At 34.4% G+C, this 25,455-nt stretch overlaps 1 protein-coding gene across 1 annotated transcript in view; it reads left to right on the top strand.

Annotated features, from left to right (window-relative positions):
* The window catches only part of Cdh18 (cadherin 18), a 242,554-nt gene extending 226,612 nt beyond the window's left edge, over nt 1-15,942 (top strand). The window contains exons 9-10 of the mRNA XM_032898746.1: nt 7,275-7,526; nt 13,559-15,942. Of these exons, the coding sequence (XP_032754637.1) occupies nt 7,275-7,526; nt 13,559-14,049 (743 nt within the window). The 3' untranslated portion in view covers nt 14,050-15,942. The remainder of the gene's footprint in view (nt 1-7,274; nt 7,527-13,558) is intronic.
* The last annotated feature ends 9,513 nt before the right edge of the window (nt 15,943-25,455 follow it).

Genomic DNA, 25,455 nt, shown 5'->3' with positions numbered 1-25,455 from the left:
TCACAGAATTAAATCGCCTGCCACTCCTGCTCCAGGGCCCTTGTTGTGTGGTTGAAGAAACAAGAATCCCAGGAGAGATGTGATTTGCAATGCAAGCCAGCAAACTGACTGCAGAGAGAGCATTTAGCATTTTGCTTGTAAAGTATTAGGAGTGTGATTGGGCCCGATAGAGTGAGCACAGAGAACAGTTTTGAGCAAGGAGGTTTATGCAAGTGACAGAAGAATCCCTGTGTGCAATGCTTAGAAAAACCTATCAGGTGAAATGTTGCAGGTCTTGAAACATTTTACTTCTTGAAACATAATTTGTAAATTTGACAAAGTTGTATATTCTTCGAAATAACTAAATGAATCGTCATTCATCTCTTGGGCAGACATAATCAATTTGTTATCCACAGAAAACTTTGAGCTACTCTAAACAGAAATTCACAACATTCATCTGAAAAGTTCTCTCTACTTCAATAAATAAATATGTATCACATGTATTAAGATAATAAAATGGATAGATGCATATATATATATATATATATATATATATATATATATAAATAAAAATTGGCCATGGCATATGATGCCCTCTTGTGATATCTATGTACCGAAGATATACATACATAGAAACATGTGAAAATATATACCGAAAATATTACAAAAAGTAATTAAAAACCATCATAAAGAAAGTAAGTGTGAAACTGTGACCAGAAATGGACGAAACATTTGTTGTTTGGTATTCAGATTTTCCTTCTTGGACCTTCCCTTCTAACTGGTAAAACTTTAATTTTAACACTAAATTTATCTGTCCATCAAATAAGTTTAACTTCGAGGTTTGGCAGCTATAATAAATGAGCTGTAACCAAAATATCAGCTAACATATCATTAATAGATTAGATGAGGGCTCTGGTTTTAGAAGAACTTTGTTCATGGCTTTGTTAATATGTCAGAAGAACTTACTATTCTAATGTAAAGCCATCTGTAGTCAGCTGTGGTAGGTCTGATATGTTTCAGGAACTTCCTGCTAGGATTTTAGAGACTAGGTTTTATTTAATGAAAACAGATTTGGAGAACTAAATCCTAGGCATCATTGTAACTGAAAAGCGTATTCGTGAATCCTACAGAGTTTAGCAATGGGATAGATCATCTATAACTTTGTAACAGTGCTATCTACACAGTTTGTAGGATACTGAAATGCCTTGTCTCTTTAACATTTAAATTACACTCTATGTTTATGTGCATAGACAGTTGATGCTACACTTTATAAATTCTTATTGTTTTTAGTGCATTTTCATTCTCATTGCTGTAGGTAATACTGTAATAAAAATATTTAGCTTAGAACTTGTATGTTTCCCAGTCCATTTACATTGATTGCAGTAAATACTGCTTCAAATAAGATTGGCAATGGAATTATTCTAATGAGATTTTATGGTAATTTTCTGACATAAATAGCTAATTCTTTTAAATTTTTCTACATTTTTATTTGATATATATCTTAAAGTTATATATTTAATCATATTTTTAAAAAATAAATCTCTCACCAGGGAAGATGACTCTGATTTGTTTTTTTTTTCTAGTACCAAATAGTAAGCTCTGAAAACATATTTATTTAAGTAGCATTATACAATATATTCATACATTAATATATTGTGCATTGTATATTCATATAGTTATAGATACTTATAGATATTAATATTACTAAAATATAGATATATTTGTGATATATCATTTATATGTGATATATATGCATATATAGATACACTCACACACATATGTGATATATATATGTATATATATACATATATATATATATAAAATCACATATTAAAGGGAAAGGAACCATGAATTTGTGAGGCAGCAAGGATAAGAGGGCTGATACATAGTGTAGGAGGATTATTATAAAAGAAATGGGATGGGGTTGGGGATTTAGCTCAGTGGTAGAGTGCTCGCCTAGCAAGTGCAAGGCCCTGGGTTCGGTCCCCAGCTCCGAAAAAACGAAAAAAAATAAAATAAAAGCAATGGGATGGATAAATGATGTAATTATATTTTAAATTCAACAATTTTTTAAAAATATATAAATTATTTTAAAACAATAAAATACATTAAAACGATTATTTAATCATATTTACCCAAACCTGTTATTGCTGAATCAACCTTCTATTGCTATTATGAAATTCTTGAAGGAATTAATAAGAAGGGAAAAAGACTGAAGAAGAGTCACGGCTTCAGAAGCTTCAGCCTGTGGTCAGTTGTTCGCGCTGCTCTAAGTCTGAGGTGAGGCAAAGCATCAGGACAAGCTTGAGGAGAAAAATTAGTCACCCAGTGGCAGGAGGAAAGCAAGAACACACACAAAAAGGGCGCACCTGCTAGCCTAACTTCCTCTCAGTAGCATCCTCCTGTAAAGGTCACGTGTGCGCAGGCTGGGGAACCAAGGCTTTATTACACTGATTTCAGTAGACATTGAAGAACAATGCTCTATTTCTAGTCTCTATTTTTGTATTACTATTTTTTTAAAACATTTATTTTTGCCTTCATTGTATTATGTTTAATTATTTTTGTGATATTATTTTTTCTTTCCAAAAATACATAATGAATTGCTTATATTTTAAAAGAAAAATATAACAATGGTTTGTGTGGGTAAATCTGGCGTTGTATTCACTGAAAACCTTCAGGAGAAATTGCATATGGAATGATTCAGTCCCGACTCTGTAGCTTTTAGTGTATCTTCTGATGCTCTTTCTTTCAAATTTCACAGCACTGGTATGCAATACAGTCATTTCGTATGAGACACATTAGAAGCCCTTGGGAGCTTTTGAGTGCTGTTTTTTATATATATTTCTTTAGCATTGTCAGCTGCATAGCAGTCAATATCCCCATAGTTTTATTTTTGGCCTTCAAATAAGAGCTCGCAGCTGGTGTTGTAATGTGCTTAATCTCGCCACCGAGCGTAAACATTTAAAATTCTGTTTTTATCCACAGGGTTTCAAGAAAACATTTAGTGATTTCTCCCATTCCTAAACAAAATAGTGCACACATAATCGCCCCTAAGTTACAAACCAAGCATCCAACATTCTCTAATGGATGCGGCAGCCGCTGTGCCCTGCTGAGTCACTTAACTCCTGTCAAGGAGGAGCTGAGGCATGTTTTTATTTTACAGTCGCTCTTCTTTCCCTGACCAGTCAAATCTCAGGGTCACCAGCTACTGCCATTTATCTGGCTTCACCGGACAGAAGTGTGCTGCTCTCTGGCTGTAGACTTTCAGAGGGTGAATCCCGTGAAGTTAAACACTGAGCGTGCCACCCGACCCTGAAGTAGGAAAGTGTGAATTTCGACCATAGCAAGGAGTTTTAGGAGATCTTTTAGTATAAACAGAAAAGAAAAAATGTCCTTTTGTTCTCTCTGGACGTTTTAAGCATTGTTGATATGTGGTGTTATTTTTGTGCAGTAGTTTTAATTCATTTTCTCATCCCGGATTTACTAACCCCCAGTCTCTCACCTTTTATTCTCTCCCTCACAAGGAGAACAAAAGGAAACCTGGCTCATTCTCTATGGAAATAAAAAGTCATAAAATGTCACATAAAAAGCATTCCATACGTGTGTCTTCCCTTTCCGCTCCCGAAGACACAGTCAGCCCATTTTACCTCATTATATTCGTGGCAAAGAACCACAACAAGGCAGGAGTAACCTGCCCAACCTCTACATAAAGGGGAGTTGAGCATTTGAACAAATATAAAGACTAGAAATATGTGTCTACCATAAATGACTAAAGACTATCTTCAGGGACTGAAAATGTATTATCTTCCACACTGCCTCAGCTATTCAATGAGAAAAGCAATACCCCTTTGCAGGTATATAAGTAAACATGTCCCTTAGCATTTACATTTCAAAATTTTAACACAGTAGCTTTTACCCTTATAATAACATTATATCGCTATGCTAAATGTATGAATCATTTGGTATTTAGTCTTTGTGTCTTATGTTTTAGGACCCAACTGTCTCCTTATTCATAACTACGTCTTCATTCTCCTGAGACTTGTCTGTCAATATAAATCATGGAGATTGTGAGCTGACTAGGAATATGCTTGTTGTATAAGATTCCATATTCCTCTTTCTGCTTCTCAAATGCTGTTATAAACTGACTGACTCACCTGCCTGGCTAATGTTTTCTTATTTTACCCTCTCTTAAATTAACACTCACGTTCTTCATAAGATTTTCTGATAGCATGATATTCATTTTTGTTCCTTTGTATTTATATTTTCTTCTTAGTGTTTTATGTGCATTGTTGTAGAGGCATATAACCTTTCTGTGTAGTTAATGGTCTAATGGACTGAAGATGTTTTGACTATTGTTATCAAAATATTGATAAAATCTTGACCTAAGAGATATTTTCTTAATGAGAGTGATAAACATGGAAAAAAGAACTCAAAAATGTTACTATACTATATTTAATAAAATAAATTTAATTGATAGATTTCTAGGCTCTGAAAGCTTTCTCTATGCAGTATGTGTGTTAAGTATAGTAACTAACACAATTTTGAGAAGTTATTATGAATCTAAAAGAAGAATCTTTAGATTGTTGTAATTATTGGGAAATCAAATGTTTGTGAAGGGGAAGGGTGGCAGATGGTCGGTGGATGTCCTTACAGGGTGCAAATGAGAACCCACTGATATGTTGGATGGTAGGTTGAAGTTTTGGCAGATAGACAAGTGAGGCCACAGGATGTTTGCAAACCTAAATGAACTAAGAGAGTCCAGAGCTCGATCACTGAGATTGGAGTCATTCTTGGGGTTTTGTGAAGGAGAAGGCAAGAGGCAAAGAGGGAATGACTCTTTTCCAAGAGCCCAGTAGATTGTGCTGAAGAAGGTTTGCATTTGGTCAGTTTGTTTTCCTTTTAACTTTGTAATACATGGCAATGTAATAAGAAACTGACAGAAGATAAGTTATGGATGAGCACAGTTTATATCAAAGCCTGTTATGTAAGCAAAGCTTTATAGGAAATTGAGATAAACTTGAGTCATGCCTGGGCTCAAATAATTAATTTATGGATAGTTCTTACAGCTGCAGGAGAACCAGGGAATATTGAGAATATAAAATCTTAAGTATTCTTGTATTTGGATGGGGCAGTACTCAACTGTCATCAGATAAATAACAAAACTTAAACATTTGCTCTAATTAGATACACAACAGAGAATCTCAAATGTTTCTACTGCTGTACTGGGTTTAGGAAGATTGTTTCTATTGTCTATTTGCCTATGCCTCATACAATTTATCTTTAAAACTTCATTATAAAAAGGAATAAATTGAAATGACTAGGAATACATATATATTAGTTTTCCCTTCAAGATTTTATTTTTTAGTACTCCCTAAGATGTGTTGGATGTAAAAATGAATCTTATTATCTATTGAAAATGTATTTAAAGGATGTCTTATTTCAACTTTAATTCCATTTAGCTTACTAAAAGAAGGTCAGATACTCGGATCTACCATGTGGGATTTAAAAACAGTGGGAAATATCCAAGCTCTATGGCCAATAGCATTTTCTGTTGTGCTACTTCTAGTCTATAGCCTTCTATCATTACTGAAATAGAGGTTGAAATACAAAACCTATTTCATAATATATTTTTACTATGATATAGTCATTAAAAATAACATAATATCATCAATTAAAATACTTCTTGCACTCCACAGCTCTATAAATAAATGATTACAGTGGATATTATTGCTTTAAAAGGCTTTGAATTTCACGACTTCTAAGGCATCACAATATTATTACATCTGCACATAAAATATTGTACACAAGCTCAGGCACTCACCGTATTCAGCCAGTAGGCTTTCAAATTCATTTCTGAATAAGAAATTTGTTTGTATAATGAATAAGGAGTACTTTTAAAGGAGTAAATTGGGTTTGTTGGTATTTCTGCACTGAATCATAGTGCATCTGCTGCAAACACAATTACCTTAATATATTCTGGAAGAAATTTAGCAGTTTCTGGGTTTATTAAAGACATTGGCTCATTTAAATCTATACTGGACATGTATTCTTCTTACTATTCTAAAATTTTTGTCATAATTTGTTAAAATTTTATGATCATCTTATATAGTTACTCAACACACTATTGGATTAAAATGCCACTTTAAATATAGTAGATCAAATGTGTGCCTTATTTATATGTATATAAAATTCCATATTATATATATGGAAAAGATGATAGATGCAGAGATATATGAATAGAGAAATATTGATGTAGACAATATAAACCTATCAAATAAGCTAAAATGATAATGTAATAATTTAGCACCTGTCCTATACTTGGTAGCTTATATTTTATTGCACCTTTGAGGCTCTTTTCTAAAGTTCAGAGTTCCTTCTTTAAGTTCAGTGAGTGTTGCATCAAGTATACTTTTGTGTGGTTCCAGTGGAGGAAGGATATCCCCTGTCTGGGCTCATTATTCTGCTGTGCTAAGCCTTTCTAGGTGAGAGGCTATTGTTTCTTAAATTCTCTTTTCCTTTCAAAAGTCATATCCTTAGCTGAAAAGAAAAGGCAAACAGTTTAATGTCACCATTTCCAAAAAGTTCTCTTGAAAGCTCAAAGTACCATTAAATAGTTCCCATTTCTTTTGCTGCTAATCACATTTAGCTCTAATTCTAGTGCTTATCCTCACCAAAAATGCAAATGGTGAGGGGGTTCAGTGTTGTGCTACACAAGGTCTATAACTAGGTAAGATCACTGACCTTTTCCCTACAGCCTGCCCAGCACCTTCCATTACTATGGTGGACAGTGGGAAAGAAAGCCTGCAGCTTGGTTTCTTGGTGTTCTCTCTAAAGAATATTCAGTAAGAGTCTTACTGCCTAGTTGTGTTGTGCATTCAAATTCAATGGAAAGAAAGAGAACTTAGATGTTTACTGAAAGAGTAGAAATGCCTCCCCAATCTCTCAACACCAGAGTCTTTCTGTTTCAGAAGTTTCCAGGACTTTCTACTGGCTTCATGCCCTGTGTACTCTAACTGTTTACTAACTATGTCTGTCTCCAAAATATTTACACTGTTTTTTCTTCCGCTCTTTCATTTCACTCTATCCCTATTCCTAAAGGTGGCTATATTAACTTCTCAAATATGTCCCTTAATTGGAGAGTATTTGCTATTCTTTTAATAGTTTTCCCTTCATGTTGTACTGTCCATTTTATAAGCTAAACAACTTGCTTATATCTATTGTGTCCATGAAAGGAAATGCGAACCTTCAATGGCAGATTTACTGAGTGTATTTTGTTCTGCTTATGTCTGTCATAGATAACACAGCCAGCATTCTGACAAGGCGGAGGAGATTTAGTCGAACTATGCAGGATGTGTATTATCTGCCCATTATGATCTCTGATGGTGGAATCCCCTCTCTCAGCAGCAGCAGCACCCTCACCATCAGGGTTTGTGCATGCGAGAGAGATGGGCGCGTGCGGACCTGCCATGCAGAAGCCTTCCTGTCCTCCGCTGGTTTGAGCACAGGAGCCCTAATCGCTATTCTTCTCTGTGTTGTCATTCTTCTAGGTAAGCGACCTCAATTGTGATAAGTAGAGCAAGTCTATGAAGTAGACTTTCACAATGCTGTAGCTAAAAATGCTTTGATATGGTGTATATCAGCATACTATGAGTTGAGCTACAGAAAACTTCATGACGCATTGTGTTAAAGTCAAATAACTTTTGATGTGCGTGCGTGTGTGTGTGTGTGTGTGTGTGTGTGTGTGTGTGTGTGCGTGCGCGCGCATTTCGGTTGCATCAAGGAACATGTGTCTTGTAGAGTGTACCCTAAATCTTTTTGAGTTTATTACTAGAGAAACACTCTTTACAAGTGACATAGCAAGAGAACATGTGTAGAAATGAAAGACAAGGACTGTCCTGGGTACAGGTAAATTGAAATTGTTAAAAAAAAAATAGGATAAAGGAATAGAACTGTAAAGAAGTCCAGGCAAAGGAAAGGAAGTAGAAAAGAAAATGAGTAACATATAGTGTATGAAAGATAAAAATAATAGCAAAGAAAACAAACAAATGAATTATACAACAGGTCTTCAGATAATGTCAGGAACAAACTAGAGGTTAAATAACTTGATTAGAAATTATTCCTGACATTCAACCACATGGCACCAGGTGTTTTAATGCAGTATACTAAGAACCCATTCATCACTGCAATACGATTTTTCATTTAGACTTTTATAGTAATACATACAATACAAGAAAGCAGAGATGATCAGACCTTTGAAATTGTGTTCCTTTGTCTACTCATTAAACAATTGCTAATTTATTTAGGAATTAAAAATGTATTTTTTGTCTTTAAAGAATGAAAAAATCACACAAATACACACACACACAGACAGAGACAAAGAGACACACACAGAGACAAACACACACACAAGCACATACTCACACATACATACACAGAGAGAGAGAGAGAGAGAGAGAGAGAGAGAGAGAGAGAGAGAGATTGAAAGAGGGAGAGAGAGAGAGAGAGAAAACAAAACCAAAGAAACAAAACACAACACAACAGTGCAGCTAGAGGAACTATGGAACGTCTCATATTCAGACGTTCATGTCAGAAAATCCAACCTGCAATTTCAACATGATATCTTCCAATACTTTGCTGTTAAGAATAATCTCATTTGGAGGAAACATGTTCTTTTTCTTTCATTTTTATTATCATGTAACTCTGCTCATATCTTAAGACAAACATCTTTATAATGCTTGAAAGGTTCAGGTAATTCTGAGATAAGTTATGTTTTCACATTTTTATTATTTTAATATCATCTTTCATTTCACAAAAACAATATTTGATCACCTTCTAGTAACATATTTCAGTCTCTAGGTTAACTTGTACATTTGCAAATATTGTGTTACATGAAGGAAGAGTGAGATGAAACTATTTGAAATGTTTTTAATTAAAATGAAATGTTTTCAAAGATTTTGGAAAATATTATAGAATTTTTATTTATGCCTTCATTTAAATAATCATCAGTTTTTAATTTATATCTTTTATTGAATTGTTACTGTTCAGAAAAAACAGATTACTAGACACAATTTCATCGTGTGTAATTTGAAATAATTTCTAATTACACTGAATTCTCCAGGTAGAGTGGAGTACAGGGAAAATTCATCCTACCACCTGAAATTCTAGTATTCAATCTTTAAAGCTAATCAAATTGTGAAATTAATATTCTAATATGGAAAATTGTGTCATTTATAATTTTAAACATATAAACAGCTATATAAAACTAATTTTGCTCTTTATCAATAATGAATTGTGAGCTCACGGTTTTTCTTTCAGGTGTTCTTTACACTTAAACACACAAAAATGTAATACAAACCAAATGAATATTAATGACATCCCTCATATTTCATAATGTGTATTTCTGTGGGGTTATAGAGAAACTTGTCTTATCATCTGCTTTTTTATTTGCATAGATTCTATTCACCAGTCAATCGTGCTGGTGTCCACAGAGCCCAACTTTAAATGACGCACTTTTGTGTCCTGAGTCATGTCACTTTGTCTCGAGCAGATTTTAAAATCTTGATTGTTTTTAATACATGGTATTGTTAATTTTGATAATTAAATTTTAATAATTAAATGATCATATTAATTTCTATTCCTAAATTTATCCCAGATGCTCTCCACCTCCTGTGCAACGTCATTATCCCCTCTCTGTCTCTGTCTCTCCCTCTTACCCACATAGACACACACACACACACACACACACACACACACACACACACACACACACACAGAGCACATCGGGTGCAGTTTTAAGAGATATATTTTCTATAATGAATGGGAGACCATTTGGAGTTGTATCTTGTGACAGAATTAGAGTTCAGTACTTAAAGTAGGGGATGCCTTTTCCCACGGAAGAGCCTCACACTGATTTTCCAACATCAATCTTTTATTGACTAGAGATACCAATACAGTTCTTGCTAGCCTACAACTTCTCCCAAACAGTGACCAGTTCAGGAGCTGACAAAGAAGATTCTGACACTAATAGCATCTCCAAGATCACTTAAAAGCACATGGTTTTTGCATGGCCACTCTCATATTGTTCAATAATCTTGACTATCAATTAACATTATGAATAATTATATGATATAAATTATTAATAAATAATAACATTAATCCATCAGATTGGGATAGATTAGGTGGCATGAGTAATACAGTGGACTGAGAACACTAAAGGGAGGGGGAGAAGTAGGTGCACGGGGAAAGAAGAATATGTGAAAGTGCAGAAGTGTGAGCTTATACTGTCAGTCTGCTCTCAATTAAATAATCCCAAGAGACTCTCAGTATCTGAGTTGGAAACTTTTCAGCGAAAACTGCCATAACCAGAGGCTGCCAATAGCATTTGTGGAGCTAATCAAAATAATCGCTGTGATTGCCACTTCATTTCTACCACATTTAATACCGAGATATTTTGGCATAGAAAAGAACCAACAGACATTTAGGGGATAAACAAATCTGTGTTAATATCCATGTACGTAGAGTGTGTTGTGATTCAGCATACAATAGAAACAAATGCAATCCACACAAGCGTTATGGATGAATGTGGAAAACCCTGAACACACCAAATATGGAGATGATAAAAATTCATGGGAAAAATAATTCAAAAAGCCAGTGCAAATTCTACTTACCTAAATTTGCATTTCCTTGGCAGTAAAATTAATAAACGAAGCAGAACACATTTACGTGAATATTTGTTGATAAAAAGATTCAATCATGGTGGCTGGAAAATTGTCTTAGCAGGAAATAGTAGTTGTTTTCATTAAAAAAGGCCTGGGTTCAATTCCCAGCACTACCTGCTTTCTCCATTCGTGACTCCAATTCTGGGGCGTTGCACCACCACCTAGTGGCATTTCTTGGTACTGCATGCGAATGGTGCACAGGTTTACATGTGAGAACATACACAAAATTATACTAAATAAATAATTTAAAAATATATAATGTCAGTTTCAAAAGGAGGCTTCATGGGTAGAGTGGATCTCTGGTGTCCATAAGTTTCTGAGTTCAATTCCCAGGACGATGTAAACTAGGCACGGGAGAACACATCCATATCAAAGCTCTCATGAGAAGCTGGTGGGAGAATAAGGAATTCAAGATGGTCCTGCTCTACACAGCAAGGCTGAGGAAGCTTGAGCGCCATAAGACTACGCCTCAAAATTACTTAAGTAGCAATAGTAACAATAATCCCAAAGTCTTCGTAACTTTTAAACTAAGAGATTAAAAGTAATTTAACCAAGTAACGAAAAACAATAAAGAATTAAAACATGTCAAAAGTACAAGAAATTGTTGAATTTCCATACTAGGTTGTACTTTCATAGCCCAGAATGGATTACAATATTAAACAATGCAGACAAAAATCACTCCTTTTATTTTATAACATGACTCTTTGATATTGTATTTCCCAAGGACATATTATAAAATGGCATACCCATATTATAGTCATAACTCTAAAGACTGTGTGGATTAGTTGAGTATCTTAATTTGATTTCCAGGACTTCGAAACTTTGTCTCTTTAGTAACTCAATATAATTGGCATCTTTACTCATGACCTTAAAATGATGTGCTTTTGTTCATGGGATTTGATGCAATTATTTAGTTTACGTTTCAATTTCTCAAAACGTTCTCAAGAACAATTAGGTAGAGTACTAATAACAAACCGGAAATGATTTTTAAGAAAAACCTACCAGTAATGTTCTTAGAAATGCTATTTGTACCATAAGGAGTTACTAATCACCTAGCACGGTGCTGCTTTCATGCAAATGTCTTTGTTCACCACCCAAACAAGACTCTGTGTCACCTGCTCCAAGAATAGAGGTTTGTCAAATCTGAGTCAAAACTACTAGTGCCCTGATGTAGTCTGTCTGTTTCAATTATCTTTTCTGAGATAACTTGAATATACCTGTAACTAGAAAGACAATGTATGAATATAAATGACACATGAATATAACATCAGTTTGAAAACTATGCAGTGGAAAAATTATCTGTGTTTTTACTAACAGTATGTATGTATCAGATATGGGAGTCACTGGCTAGCAATAGTTAATTCCTGTATCTACATGAAAAACATTAAATTTGAGGTTTAGATATCTGCTTTTATATTTTGAAACAACTTATTACCTTGAAATATAAAGGTGGCCCAGCACCTAAGAGGACTTGTTCTTCATGCAGAGGACACACATTTGGTTTCCATCATCCCTATTATATTATATTATATCTTAAGCAGGGACTCCAGCTCTGTCTTTCTAGTGTCCATGGGCCCAGGCATGCGTGGGATTCACTTATGTGAATGCAGGAATAGAAAATACATCCATTAAAATGCATTTCATAAATCTAAAAAAACTTATTCTGAATATTTTCTTAATGTATCCATAATAAAACACATAAGAAACCATAGCTTAAGAAACATAGCATTATGCTCCACATTTAATTATATAAATGCGATGAACCCAAATATTTAAGCATTTGAATTAAAAAGAACAAGTGTTCTTAAGCCTGCAATTGTGTTTATTTCTTTTCCTTTTAAAAAATAAAATATTCAAAAATTACTATAACAAAGCCTAACCTAAGTCCATTTTATTTAATTAAGTATAAAGGCATAAAACATTGGAGAAGGACCAAAGCCAAGTGACCAAGTCTTATTTCTATGACTTTGCCCAGTGCTTGCAACATTAGTAACTACTGTCAATGAAAGAGCTTAATCCACAGTCTCACTGACCGCATGCCTAAGTGTGTGTGTGCACATAAAGTAGCATGTGCACACAATGTGTTCATCATAGAGTGGGAAATCCTACTACAAATACCATTAGCCTTGGCTTGACATTGTTATTTATTCTCGCAGTTCCATCTCACATCTTTCTGAGTAAGTCTGTAGGTTGTTTGACAATTTCCCCCTCCTTCCTCTCTGCTTCTTCATTTTACGATTGAATAGAACCACAGCCCTTCTGTGAGGAAAACCTAAGTTATATGAGGAATATCACAAAATAAACATTTCCTATATAAAACAACTTGTGTATAAACAAAGTAAAATTATCATGAAGCTTTATAGAAAAAGGTCAGATATTAGCACTTGATTGTGTAAGTCAAAGGCACAGAATACAAGAGAAGCCATACATAATGAACCTGCATTAACTTTCTCCAAAGGACCAAACCTTCTCAGGTTAGAAGACCTTATAGGTCCATTTCCTGATTTCTGCGAATCTACATAAAATGATTATTTGTGAATTATTAACGTGTTTATTCCAGTCAAAAGTTTGTACCATTTTCTTTTGATCACACTAGGCAATGGAAGGCTATTGTTTATACTGTGGTAAGACTCAAGAAATACACTTAGCCAAGGAGAACGCTGATGTTTCAGAGATCAGCAAATCTACAATGATGGTTGAGGTTTAGACAGTCTGTGGTATTATTCAGTAGTTGATTCAGATCAAGGTGGTGTTGCTTTACAAACCTAACTCTAGAGGGTGTAGAAATTGGAACTGGAAAGTACTGATAGCCGGAGCTGAATTCTTCTGTTAACTTTATCCCGTTTCCATTTTTCCTTCAGCCATTGTGGTCCTTTTTATCACCTTGAGGCGCAGCAAGAAAGAGCCCTTGATCATTTCAGAGGAGGATGTGCGAGAGAACGTGGTGACTTATGATGACGAGGGAGGAGGGGAGGAAGACACTGAGGCCTTCGACATCACAGCTTTGAGAAATCCTTCCGCTGCAGAGGAGTTCAAGTACCGCAGAGACATTCGGCCTGAAGTGAAGCTCACTCCTAGACATCAGACATTGTCCACCCTGGAGAGCATAGACGTTCAGGAGTTTATTAAGCAAAGACTGGCAGAAGCAGACCTGGACCCCAGTGTGCCCCCTTATGACTCTCTTCAGACTTATGCCTACGAGGGTCAGAGGTCAGAAGCTGGGTCTATCAGCTCACTGGACTCTGCAACCACGCAATCAGACCAGGATTATCACTACCTTGGAGACTGGGGGCCTGAGTTTAAAAAGTTAGCTGAACTCTATGGAGAAATAGAATCTGAAAGAACAACTTAGGGGGTTAATTCTTTCTTTTCTTTTTTTTTTTCTTTCCTTTTTTTTTTTTTTTTGAGCTATGTAGAATTTGCTTCCTGACCAAGTGGAGATATGACCTCAATATGACAAGGAAGTCGAGCGGAAACAGTACTTGGAACTGAGCAAGCTGTACACAGCTCCTGTAGAAACAAGTGCCCTTTTTATGATCAAAAAATGGGTTATTTAATTGGAAGAAAGTCGACTATTAAAAAATAATAACAATAACAGAGGAAAAAGCTATTGTTTCTTGTGTATATTTTCAAACTCTCAATAAAGTCTATGGTACTGTTTAATTAAGAATAACTGAACAAAGCCAAACAGTGGATATTTATTTCATGATGTTGTGACTTATTTTTTCCAAAGCAAAATTAAACAAAGGAGGTTTAAAATCACTGTCAGGCCCTTGCACTGAACATGGACACGTACAGAGGTAGTCACAGCCTCCTTTCTGGGTAGAACTTCCAGACCCCTAGTCTGTTACTGTAACAGATCTCATTATCCTGTTCCTTTGCTGAACATCCATGAAGTATCCCTTAAATTCCAGGCAACTCTGACATGGACTTGAATATCCCGTTTTCCTCAGCCCTCCCCACTTCTTTTCTCCACACAAAGCTGATGGAGCATGGGGAATTGCTGCCTGCACTATGACATATGCAACTTCCGTGCGCCGGACATGCACTGTTCTCAGCACGGAGACAAAGTTCTCTGTCCTACCCATAGTACGGTATGTTAACAGGAGATGCCCGATTCAAATTGATAGAATGAAAGAACTCTGATCATCAGATACGTCAGGGAAGTTTCGATTTAAACTCTAAACCTCATCATGCATAAAACATTGAAAACCTTTCTTTTTCTGTTTTTATTCCCTTTCATTTTAAAAAGTACATTTCTACCTTATATTGGTTGTCTTTTTTTTTTCCTGACCCGTTTATACTTCACCATGGTTCACTTATATCCATTTGAGGTAGTCATCCATCATGTGTATGTCGCTTAGTCTGATCACATTGTAGCATTTCTTGTTCTTGAGCCACCTTCTTTCTTCTCAGCTTCCCCGTTCATCCTTGCACATGTGGTATTTACAAGAGAATACATAGTAGCAGGCCAAAGAAGTGAAGGAATCACTCAGCTGACCCCTGAAGAGATCCCAAGGGTCTCTGAATTTCAGGGTCCCCAACTGCAGTATGAAAATGGTAATGATTTTCCTGCCTACCTCACAGGGCTGTTGTGAGGGAAAAGCAGGCCCGGTAGAACTCTTTGACAAGTGCAACGTATTTTGCCTCCTGAAGATTTGCACATACCTAAATGACCAATACAATTAGCTGCAACATATAGGCATACACGAACTTCACTAGACAATGGTCTTATGATGAGAAATTTTATGAAACCATCAAGATTAAAACTACTGTTAACATCAATATGTAATATACAATACTAATAATTTAATATTTTCCAAAATCTCATTTTCTTTATAACTTCTTGGGGCTTTTTAAACTTTTATTTAAGGAATATTTTATTCCCTTGTTCTGGGGGCTTTATGTAAAAAAGAAATAGAACATTAAGGTACTACACTTTGAAATTACCTCGTCTATGTATTCCTGGTTAATTGGAATTTTTAAACACATAAGGTATAAACTATTTGAAGGAATATATGTTTTTCATTTAATCTTTAAATTTATTATATTATAATGTCCCCAAATGTTCTATGGTGTTTCTTGATTCCACCCTTGTGCAAATTTTGGGACTGTGCCTCTGTTTGAATCTGCCTTGTGCTGTCATATTCCAGTTTTGAGGTTTGGGAACTGAGTTTCATTTGAATAACTCTCAGTTTGTGTTCTAAGCCTGAGGAATAAAGTGGAATCCAAGCCTTTTACAACATCTTACCTTCCCAGATGCTGCTTTATCATTTCTAAACACCATTACAGGGTGCACTCCTGTGTATGGCTAAAAGCACAGAGAGGTTGGGGGAACAGCCTACATCTACTCAGAGTCTGATTGTGCTAACAAGGAAGCATCCATTACCTGAGGAGAGTGTGCTCCTTGTTCAACGCAGTGAATCTAGATGCTATCCTTCTTTACTATGAGACGGCCAAGAGAGTCTGGTCTTAACTCCATTCAAGATTTGAATTGAGATTCTGCAAAATTTACTAATATTTTAAATGTATAAATATATTCACCAGGTTACTTCACAAAGGAGTGTTTACACGATGAAATCATGTGCATCCTTTCAACTCTATCAAAGTCAATGTCTACTCTAACACTATAAGTATTAAAATCTTTCCATAGGTTTTTTTTTTTTTGGAATGAGGGGTTACACTGCTACTTAATTCTAAATACATATTAATTTTAATGATATATTGCTTCTAACTCTCTCACATTATTCTAAGTATGAAGATAAATATGGTCCTTTTCTAGTCTGGAAATACTTTTATTTCCTGTAAAATTTAATAAGGTCAATTGTGGTCCTACATTTAATATGGACTCTGAAAGTAAAAAATGGTTTAATTATTTTAAGTACAAACCAGGTTTCACGGTTCTATTTCTACACTTTGAATCAAGAAAATAGCAATTAAAAATCATGCTCTGTAAATTGGTCACTTACTCAACCCTCAATAGGGTATTTTTTTAAATCTATAGTTTAATAAATATGGAAGGCAAGATTCCATAGAGTTTAGAGAGCTATCTACATATAGACTCTTTGCTCTCTTTAACTGCAAGAAATAGTTACACACCAGTGATGCCTTGTGGGATGTTTCTCAAATCAGAGTTGCTACTTCCTGACATAAATACAATATCAATTTACTATCAATGTACCACTTATTTTATAGACACATTCTGTACAAATGGGGGTCTATAAAACTAAAGGAATTACTAATGGAAAATATTTTTCTTTACCTTAGGTGTTTCTTGGCAGCTTTTATCAGTAGTGGGGAGAGTCTGAGAATTATTATTATTATTGTTTTTTTAGAAACCACTAAAGAGTATGTCAGAAATGCATGCTATGCTGAATATGTTGAAATAGTAAGTGAACGTCAAAGGGATTAAAGATGAAATTGTGGCTAAAGTAAAGCTCCATATCGAGGTAAACTGTGATTGCCGATGACTACGCACAAAGAGGAAATGACCATGAAATCAATTGGCAGCACACACATGTATGCTCATATCTTGTTGAAGAGTATTTGGAGTTGAAGATATAACTCAGAACAAAGACTTGAATGTTAAGACACAAATGTGTTCCCAATATGAAACCAAAGTGGAAGCTTCACTCTGCATAGATGATTCAAAATGAAATTATTAGGTTTTGTCTAGCCCAATATACAACTTACATTGTTGTCATTTTGCAGATATACTACAGCTATGGTAGAACAAATTTGTACGTGTTAAGAAATAGAGAAATTGTCACAGAAGTACTAATCAGAATCTTAGTCCTGATGTTTTAATGGACAGAACCTAGCTACTGAATTCTAATGAGGGCTTTGATAGACAGTACACTGACATTTAACTAGAAGTATATTTACAAGACAGTTTCATAGTGAGTCAGCCACTTTCAAGAAAAAGAAAGTAGTAATACACTAACTCTAAAATAGTTGTGACTGTTTCTTATAGACCTTATACAATAGATTGATTTGGTGTCTGGTTTTCAGTTCAGTTGATCCTAGAAAAAAAAAAAGAATCCAAGATTCAGATAACTTGGATCACACAAAATAAAAGTTATTTGTTAAATAATCAAGAGAAAGAGCCATGCTGAGTCCAGCACATCGGGGTAAGTTATTATCTGTGGATGAGAACAAGCTTTGGCAGGTACTTCAGAGTACAATTGAACAGCTTTGAAACTCCTGCACTCAAACTCTTGAACAGTTGAGAGACCCATGATCTAAGATCAACTGTGCTTACCTTCACGGTTTGATATTCTATTCTAACTTCTATTTCAATTTCAAGAACAGAGCACATCTACTAAAATATGTGGTGAGAAGATTATGGCTTAGATTTAAATTAAGTCTTCCTATCTAAAAACAAATACTATATTAAAGAAACTATTTTATTTTAACATTTGTTTTCCACTGCACTTCAAAAAATGAATCTTGTCTTCAACAACAGACTAGAAATGTCATAAACAAGGCAGACTATCAGTACTTCAAAATGAGGAACGAACACAGAAGGCAATAGTTTTACTCAAATCTTCTGAATACATAATTTTAAGATGAAAATCTAAAATCAGATGCATTCTATTATCTCAAAACAGCCATGAGCTATTGAATGGTAGAATATGTTCGACAGTTATTTTTGATAGGGGAATAAATCAGAGAATAGCATGTTTCTTTTGAATGATTAATGAAGAAAAATAATAACAAAAACTGTATCATCCTGAAGAATAGCTACTACTTCTGTGATTTCAGAGAAATGATGAAATTTTTTTCTTCATGGCAGAGGCATCACAACTCATTTTTCCTCATCTTCATATATTAAATTTAATTAAAGATTCATATATGCAAATACTGTAGCTACATCATTTCTGCCATGCTCTCTTGCTACTTAAATTCCCCCAGCAAACCCTCAGCTTACTGTCAAGTTCATTATTTCTTGTTTAGTAATGATCTCTCTCTTTGTCTCTGTCTCTCTCCCTCTCTCTCTCTCTCTTTCTCTCTCTCTGTAGTATGTGTGTGTGTGTGTGTGTGTGGGTGTGTGGGTGTGTGTGTGTGAGTCAATTTAATGTAGTTTACACATGCATGGGAACAGAGATCCACTTGGGATTGAATAAACTATCAGTTGTCTTTTGTGGAAAAGACTTGTTTCTTCCTGTTTCAGAATATATTCATTTTCAATATCTTTTCATTGATGGGTGGAGTCTTATAAAATTTTCATAAAGATTCTCTAAAAACATAGCTGTGAAGGCATGGGAGAATTAAGGAGAACTCTGAAGCTCACTGAATACCCTCTCAAGCCAAATGCTGAAGTGTCAAGCTGAGCGCTAAAGTGTCATCTTTTATTTGAGACCCCATTTCATAAAATAAGTTGATAGGCATTTAACAGACATATCAGAAGTTGGTTTAGAAACAACTTACTGATGCACAAATGAACACACAGACATTTAACCAATACACACAAAGAAGACACACACACACACACACACACACACACACACACACACACACACAATCTCAAGCTCTGAAAAATTATCTAAAGATTTTGCCATAATAAGTTTGTCAGGAAAACATTTTCTCTTCTGATTTTTGTATGTCTGTGTGACTTGATGTATGTATACATGTTTGCTCACATGTGTGTCAATATGCACATGTATACATGTCCAGACACAGGCCCATCAATAATGTTTGGAACAATTTGCAATCAGTCCTTAATCTTATGACTATGTTGTATATGGAGATACAGGTAGGCTGCTACCCATACCTTACCTTTAAATGCATCTTGGGGATTCTAATGTTGCTGTTCACATTTGTGAAGCAGACACTTAGCCAGTAAGCTATCTCCTCCTTAGCCTAAGGATTTTTCTTTTTAAATGTTCCAAAAGAACCAATGACTGTCATGGTGTCTCATTTTTTCTATAATGAACAAAATATAAATTTACTTAGAATACTAAATTCTAAGGGATGATATAGACTCAAAAATCAAGAAGTTAACAAAATTGAAGGAGAGGTAGATGAACTCTGAGACAGAGATATCTTGGTCAAAGGCTTAGAAGGTGTCACAGTAAAAATACAGGTCAAATACTGGCTTAAGAAGCACAGTAAGAGGAGGCAGAGGCAGGCAGATCTCTGTGAGTTCAAGGCCACCCTGATCTATAAGGAGTGTTGCAGGACATCCAAGGTTACACAGAGAAACACTGTGTTAAGCACGGGTACAAGGGGAACATAACCAAAACAACCAAACAAAAGGCACAATAGGACAATACTCCCTACAACCAACATGTACCTTAATTTCCCCAAATCCCTATGGAAGTTTCTCAACATTGATGACAAGCTATGCCATGATTTAAATTCTACAGATGATTGACCATAGTGGACTAAAATAAAAAAACAATAATCAAAGATAAATGTCAAAAGAGCGACATAATTAAATATTGAAAAGTAAATATTTGGAAATTAGGCAGTGTGTTTGTAAACAGGCCACAATAAAAAAAAAACAATGTAGAAAATATTTACAGTAATAATGAAAGTAAGACATATTAAAAGTCATTCTTTGAAGGAATTATGCATATTATAAAGATGTATTTGATAACGGGTCCTCATTCTTAGACTCCGCACACCAAAAGGCTCAAGCAGGTAACTACAAGTCTAGGATCAGACTGCATAAACAAAAAAACAAATCAAGTTCTAATTACAGTTAATCTACCTAAATTTTAAGATGTTACATGAAATGAATAAGTCTTAAAGAGAAATTCATGTATCTGAATATATATTAATTAGCAAATAAAATGTGAACAGAGAAAGTTGTATTTTATATAACATCTATTATATTTAATATCTATTATATATAATATGTTGCTTATATAATATGATACATCATATATATGTGTATGTAGCAATAATTAAAAATACAAAGGCAATTAAATTAATAGATAGCAATGGGGAACATGGAAGGCTTTAGACGGGAGGGAAGAGGTATGAGCAATCACGTAATTATAAATAAAAAGATAATTAACTTATCATAATTAGCACTAATATCATATGAACTGTCACATTCTGAGAATCAAAAGATGATAAAAATGCAAAAAAAATTATATCCTGGTGACATGTGTTGCCATCAATATTATCAAAGTGTCATTCAAAAATTAAGACACCACCCCACTCCATACACACACACACACACACACACACACACACACACACACACACACACACACATATATATTAAATTTAAAATTAAAAGAGACCTTACAGGTGCTTCTGTAGAGTGAGAAAGGATGGTAGATAGAAAACATCTCAGGAGGAAAGGAAAACTGTGATCAGTGACATTGAGATTTGTGGGGCAGGGTATTAACACAGTTGGCAATGAGGACTAAAGAAGAGGGAGCAACTGAAAAAAAAAAAACTTCCCAAAGTAGAGTTCCACATGGACAAGAAGAGGCAGACAGAAATAAAGAACACATGAGATGTAAAGAGAGGGCCAAGACAGCCTCAGATGACTGAATGGAACTGCTTTTGCAACCTTGTCACTGAGTTGAGTTTATTCTCAGTCCACTCCCATGGAGGGGACACAACTAGGCTTAACTTTCAGAAACCTGTAATTTTCTTAATGAGCCATCAGCTGGTTAAGCTGTATCACAGGGAAAAAACAGTATGTATATACATACAAAGAAATTGTTAGATTATATTATTTCCAAAAGAAAAATAGCTATGTTGTGAGTAAAAACCCACGACATTTATTAGATATCATCAGTATCAAACATCAACCATGATGAAGATAGATTATTTATCAATTTATTACTGTAATTATAGTGGTAATAAACACAGAGATAATTTTAAAAGCATGACTATTCACCTTAGTTATTTCTTCACTATGTGACAATGATTACACAAAGACCATTTTGCACAGAAGCATAATTTTTAATTGAAATCAACATAAACTAAGTGGTGCCTTATTGTAACTGCATCTATTATTTTGTAGACATGCTTTTGTGTGCATAGACATGTGTTCATGTGTGTGTACAGAGATCAGAGGTCAGCTTTGGATGTAGTAGGTCTTATTGGAATAATATAGTTTGTGAATGAAGATAGGGTCATTCACTCACCGGGAGCTCACCGCATATGCTAACCATGACCAACCTTCTGGAATATGTCTTCTTTCCATTCCTACAAAGATAGCTACAAGGATGCTTTTATTTCTTTTTCAAATGCATTAGTTGATCAATTTCATAAACCATTGAAATTACACCTGAGATTAAACTAGAACATTAGTGTTCTAGTTTATGTTCATGTTTTTGCATGGGAGGAGGGGGAGAACTCTACAGTTGACTTACAATATTTCAATATTATATTTTAAAAGCTAAATCAGAGACGGAAATTTTCAAAATAAGCCTAATATTATCTCTGTCATGCTCTAGATGGAGAAGGTAACATAGAAGACTGTTTATCCAGGAAGATATGATAGCATGATCCAAGGAACAGCATCTGAGTGATTTTGTTCTCTTTCCAACTAAACAGACATTTCACAACTTTGGATCACCGTTAAAAAAATGTCAACTAGTCTAAAAACAGCATGGTTTAAGAACCCCTTTTAACTATCGCTTCTAATTTAAGACAAAAAATTTATACATCTTTTTAAAATAGTATTCTGTGTTTAGTAGAATTCTCCTCGACATATGGTTTCCTAGGGAAGTAAAGACATGGGCACTCAATTTTACCTCTTGAGCACAAGCACATCATGTTTTTCCAACTGGAGTAGCTGAAATCAGCCAAGTGTGTCTGAACTTCCGTGTGAGACAACACATGAATTTATGGATGTTTCAGTCATTTCCTATATCATGTAATTTTAAAATGCCAGCTTAAAGCCCGAGTTTTATTGTTTCCCAATTATTGACCTGGAATAAGAATATGGATCTTGAACAAAATTAATAGACATAATTCACCTCTGAATTATTAGATTGGAAGGTTTGAGTCTGCACTTCAGAGCTTGAAGTCTAGAATTATAAGGATAATATATTTTGTTTATATGACAATGTGAAGCTCATTTAAATAGAAGCAATATATCTCCTGCTTTCTCAGATGTATTAACAATAGGAAGATTAAAAACATTTTCCTTAGAAAATTCCTTCTTAAATTTTTCTTAGAATATTCCTAGATAATGGAGAGTTTTAGTCATATAACTTCTTTATAAGTCTCTTAACATTTCCAGTTACTGACATGAAAAATTGTAATCTAGGTTGAGCCTATGTAAATAACAAAGTCTTTGCAAAATTTCTATGCAAACTAAGCATATTCTATTAGGACATATGATACAATGACAAAGAGAGATTCCTTTGAGCTCATTTAATTCTTCTCTTTCATCATTCTGCGAAGTGAGTACTACTGTGGAATAGAACACCATTACAGCATATTTATTGCATTTTCTTCAATTCCTTGAGTACACAAATGCAATATGATTAGACGAATACATAAAGAACTGCATTATAAATTATACTTATCCATCACATATTTCCACTCTATTTGGAACATTGTTTATAAAAATCACCTTAAGTAGTCAATGCCATAATTTCTAAACAGAGTTCATTTTTTTTATTTCTCCAGGAAAAAGTAAAACTTTCCACAAACATTATTTGATTTCAATGGAAACAAATTTAATTTGAATAGTCATAAAATAGTTTTGATCAAGATGCACACTTGTGAGCTGTCATCTGAGCCCATTCCATAATCTTAATCAAAGAACAATGCTGCATTTTGTGGAGGCACAGAAGAGAATAAAAATGATTTGTCACTGTTCAGTGGATGTTTTTTCATATTTAGTAATATATCTTATTATTCATACAGGGGAAAAAGAAAGTTTATTTTCACAGAGCACAGATACATCTTGAGGAACTTAACAGAATTACCTTTCTTCACAAACAATGATTTTGATAACACCAAGTAAGATATTTTGGGAGATGAAAGTGTAATATAGGAACTCAGATTTCTCTGTGTCCTTACCATACAAGGTCTTTCTTTTAAAACATAATAAATGCATTAATTATTTGATAATTTCAAGAGTGCATGCAATGCATTTTGATTATATTTACCTCCCAACCTGCCCACTGATTGCTCCAGTTTCCACTCTCAACTTCATCATATCTTTGCCAAATTAATATCTCATTTAATCCAATTACTTCTGCGCATATTCACTTTTGGTGGCACCATTTAGTGAAGCATCATAGACCGATCAAGAATAATATCACTTAGAAAACTTGACTCTTCTTCCCCTAGCAGCTATCAAGTGTTGTAACTCCTCTTCCGTGGGTAGAACCCTAGTTATTCCCTCTAACCTACAAGCTCGAAAGTTGATCGCCTTGATCTCCTTAAGGTCCTGTGCAGGTAACCATAGCAGCTGTGACTTTAGGAGTTTCTGGTCATGCCATATCCTTAATGCCAGTTATTGCAGACCTCTGATTTTCACAATCTTTTCAGTCTTTATTCTGCAATGTTTTCTTAACCTTGTGGGAAAGATGTGTGATAAATGTGACCCATTTATGGTAGAATAATTCATGGATTCATTTTATCTGAACTTTGTCCAGTTGTGAGTTTTTCTGTTAGACACTATTCTCTGCACAATGAAGCTTCTTAGAGTGGGGCTGAGAGATGAACTAATATTCATAAACTACATGCATTTAGAGATCTATATATTTATTATAGATATATCAACATCTATCTATCATTTTCTATCTATCTAACATTGATCTATCTCCGTCTTTCTTCCTTACTAGTCTGATTTATTTTCTTTTATTTATTTACTTGGAAAAATAGCAATTTATTTTTCATAATGGGAAACAATAGATTTTATTTGCATATTTACTCATTTAAAATATAAATGTGCTAAGTGCTTATCTAAAGGGTTGTGTATATAATTACATAAAATCTTTGCAGGTGTCACTCCACTTGTTTCTTATATACTCCTCTGGTAAAGTTCTATCAGTATTCAGCTTTTTGTAATGGAGCACCAAGGCTAATGAAAAAGAAGTATTTATTGAGAGTGTGTGCAACAAAAATCCAAGGCTTCTCCTCCACGCAAACATTTAGCAATATTTATATTTTTTAAGTTTTATATGAGTACTATATTTAAATCATTCCCTCCTTACATCCTCACCCCTGCCACTCATCCTATGTCCATCAGAAGTTCTCAACTTAATGACACTTTCCTCTTTAATTGTTATCCATATGTGTGTATGTGTGTACATGTATCTTATTCAAAATTACGCATCCAAAATAGAAATAAATGCAGATATATCATAATAAATGCTGATGAATATAGATGTATACAACCTGCTGAGTCAACTCAGATTTGCTCATATTCATATGAGCCCAACATTTGGGAATGTATTTCAGTTGTGCTTTCCTGGGAGAATACTCAATCTCCTCCACGACCAGCCAATCATTGCCTATAATTAATTATTCATCTAAGACTGAGGCCTTGTGACATTGGGATGTTAACATATGTGATCATTGTAAAATAGGAAAGATACATGTCAAAATATAAAAACTCAAAAGACATTAAATATTTCCTAAATTCCTGATGAATTTGACTGTGCTTTTTATAATTTTCTCCTTTAAAAATTAACACAATGTTTTGTGTCATATTCTTTCCCCTCCCACACCCTACTGATTTATTCACTAAGAAAAAAGATTTAATCAACCCATCAAAATGATTTAATTTCTTTAAACATATAGGAAAGATGAAATAAATTTAGGA

Source organism: Rattus rattus, chromosome 3 (genome assembly GCF_011064425.1).
Source record: "Rattus rattus isolate New Zealand chromosome 3, Rrattus_CSIRO_v1, whole genome shotgun sequence".
Lineage (NCBI taxonomy): Eukaryota > Metazoa > Chordata > Mammalia > Rodentia > Muridae > Rattus > Rattus rattus.
The sequence above is the reverse complement of the archived record's forward strand: the minus strand, read 5'-3'. Positions and strand labels throughout refer to the sequence as shown.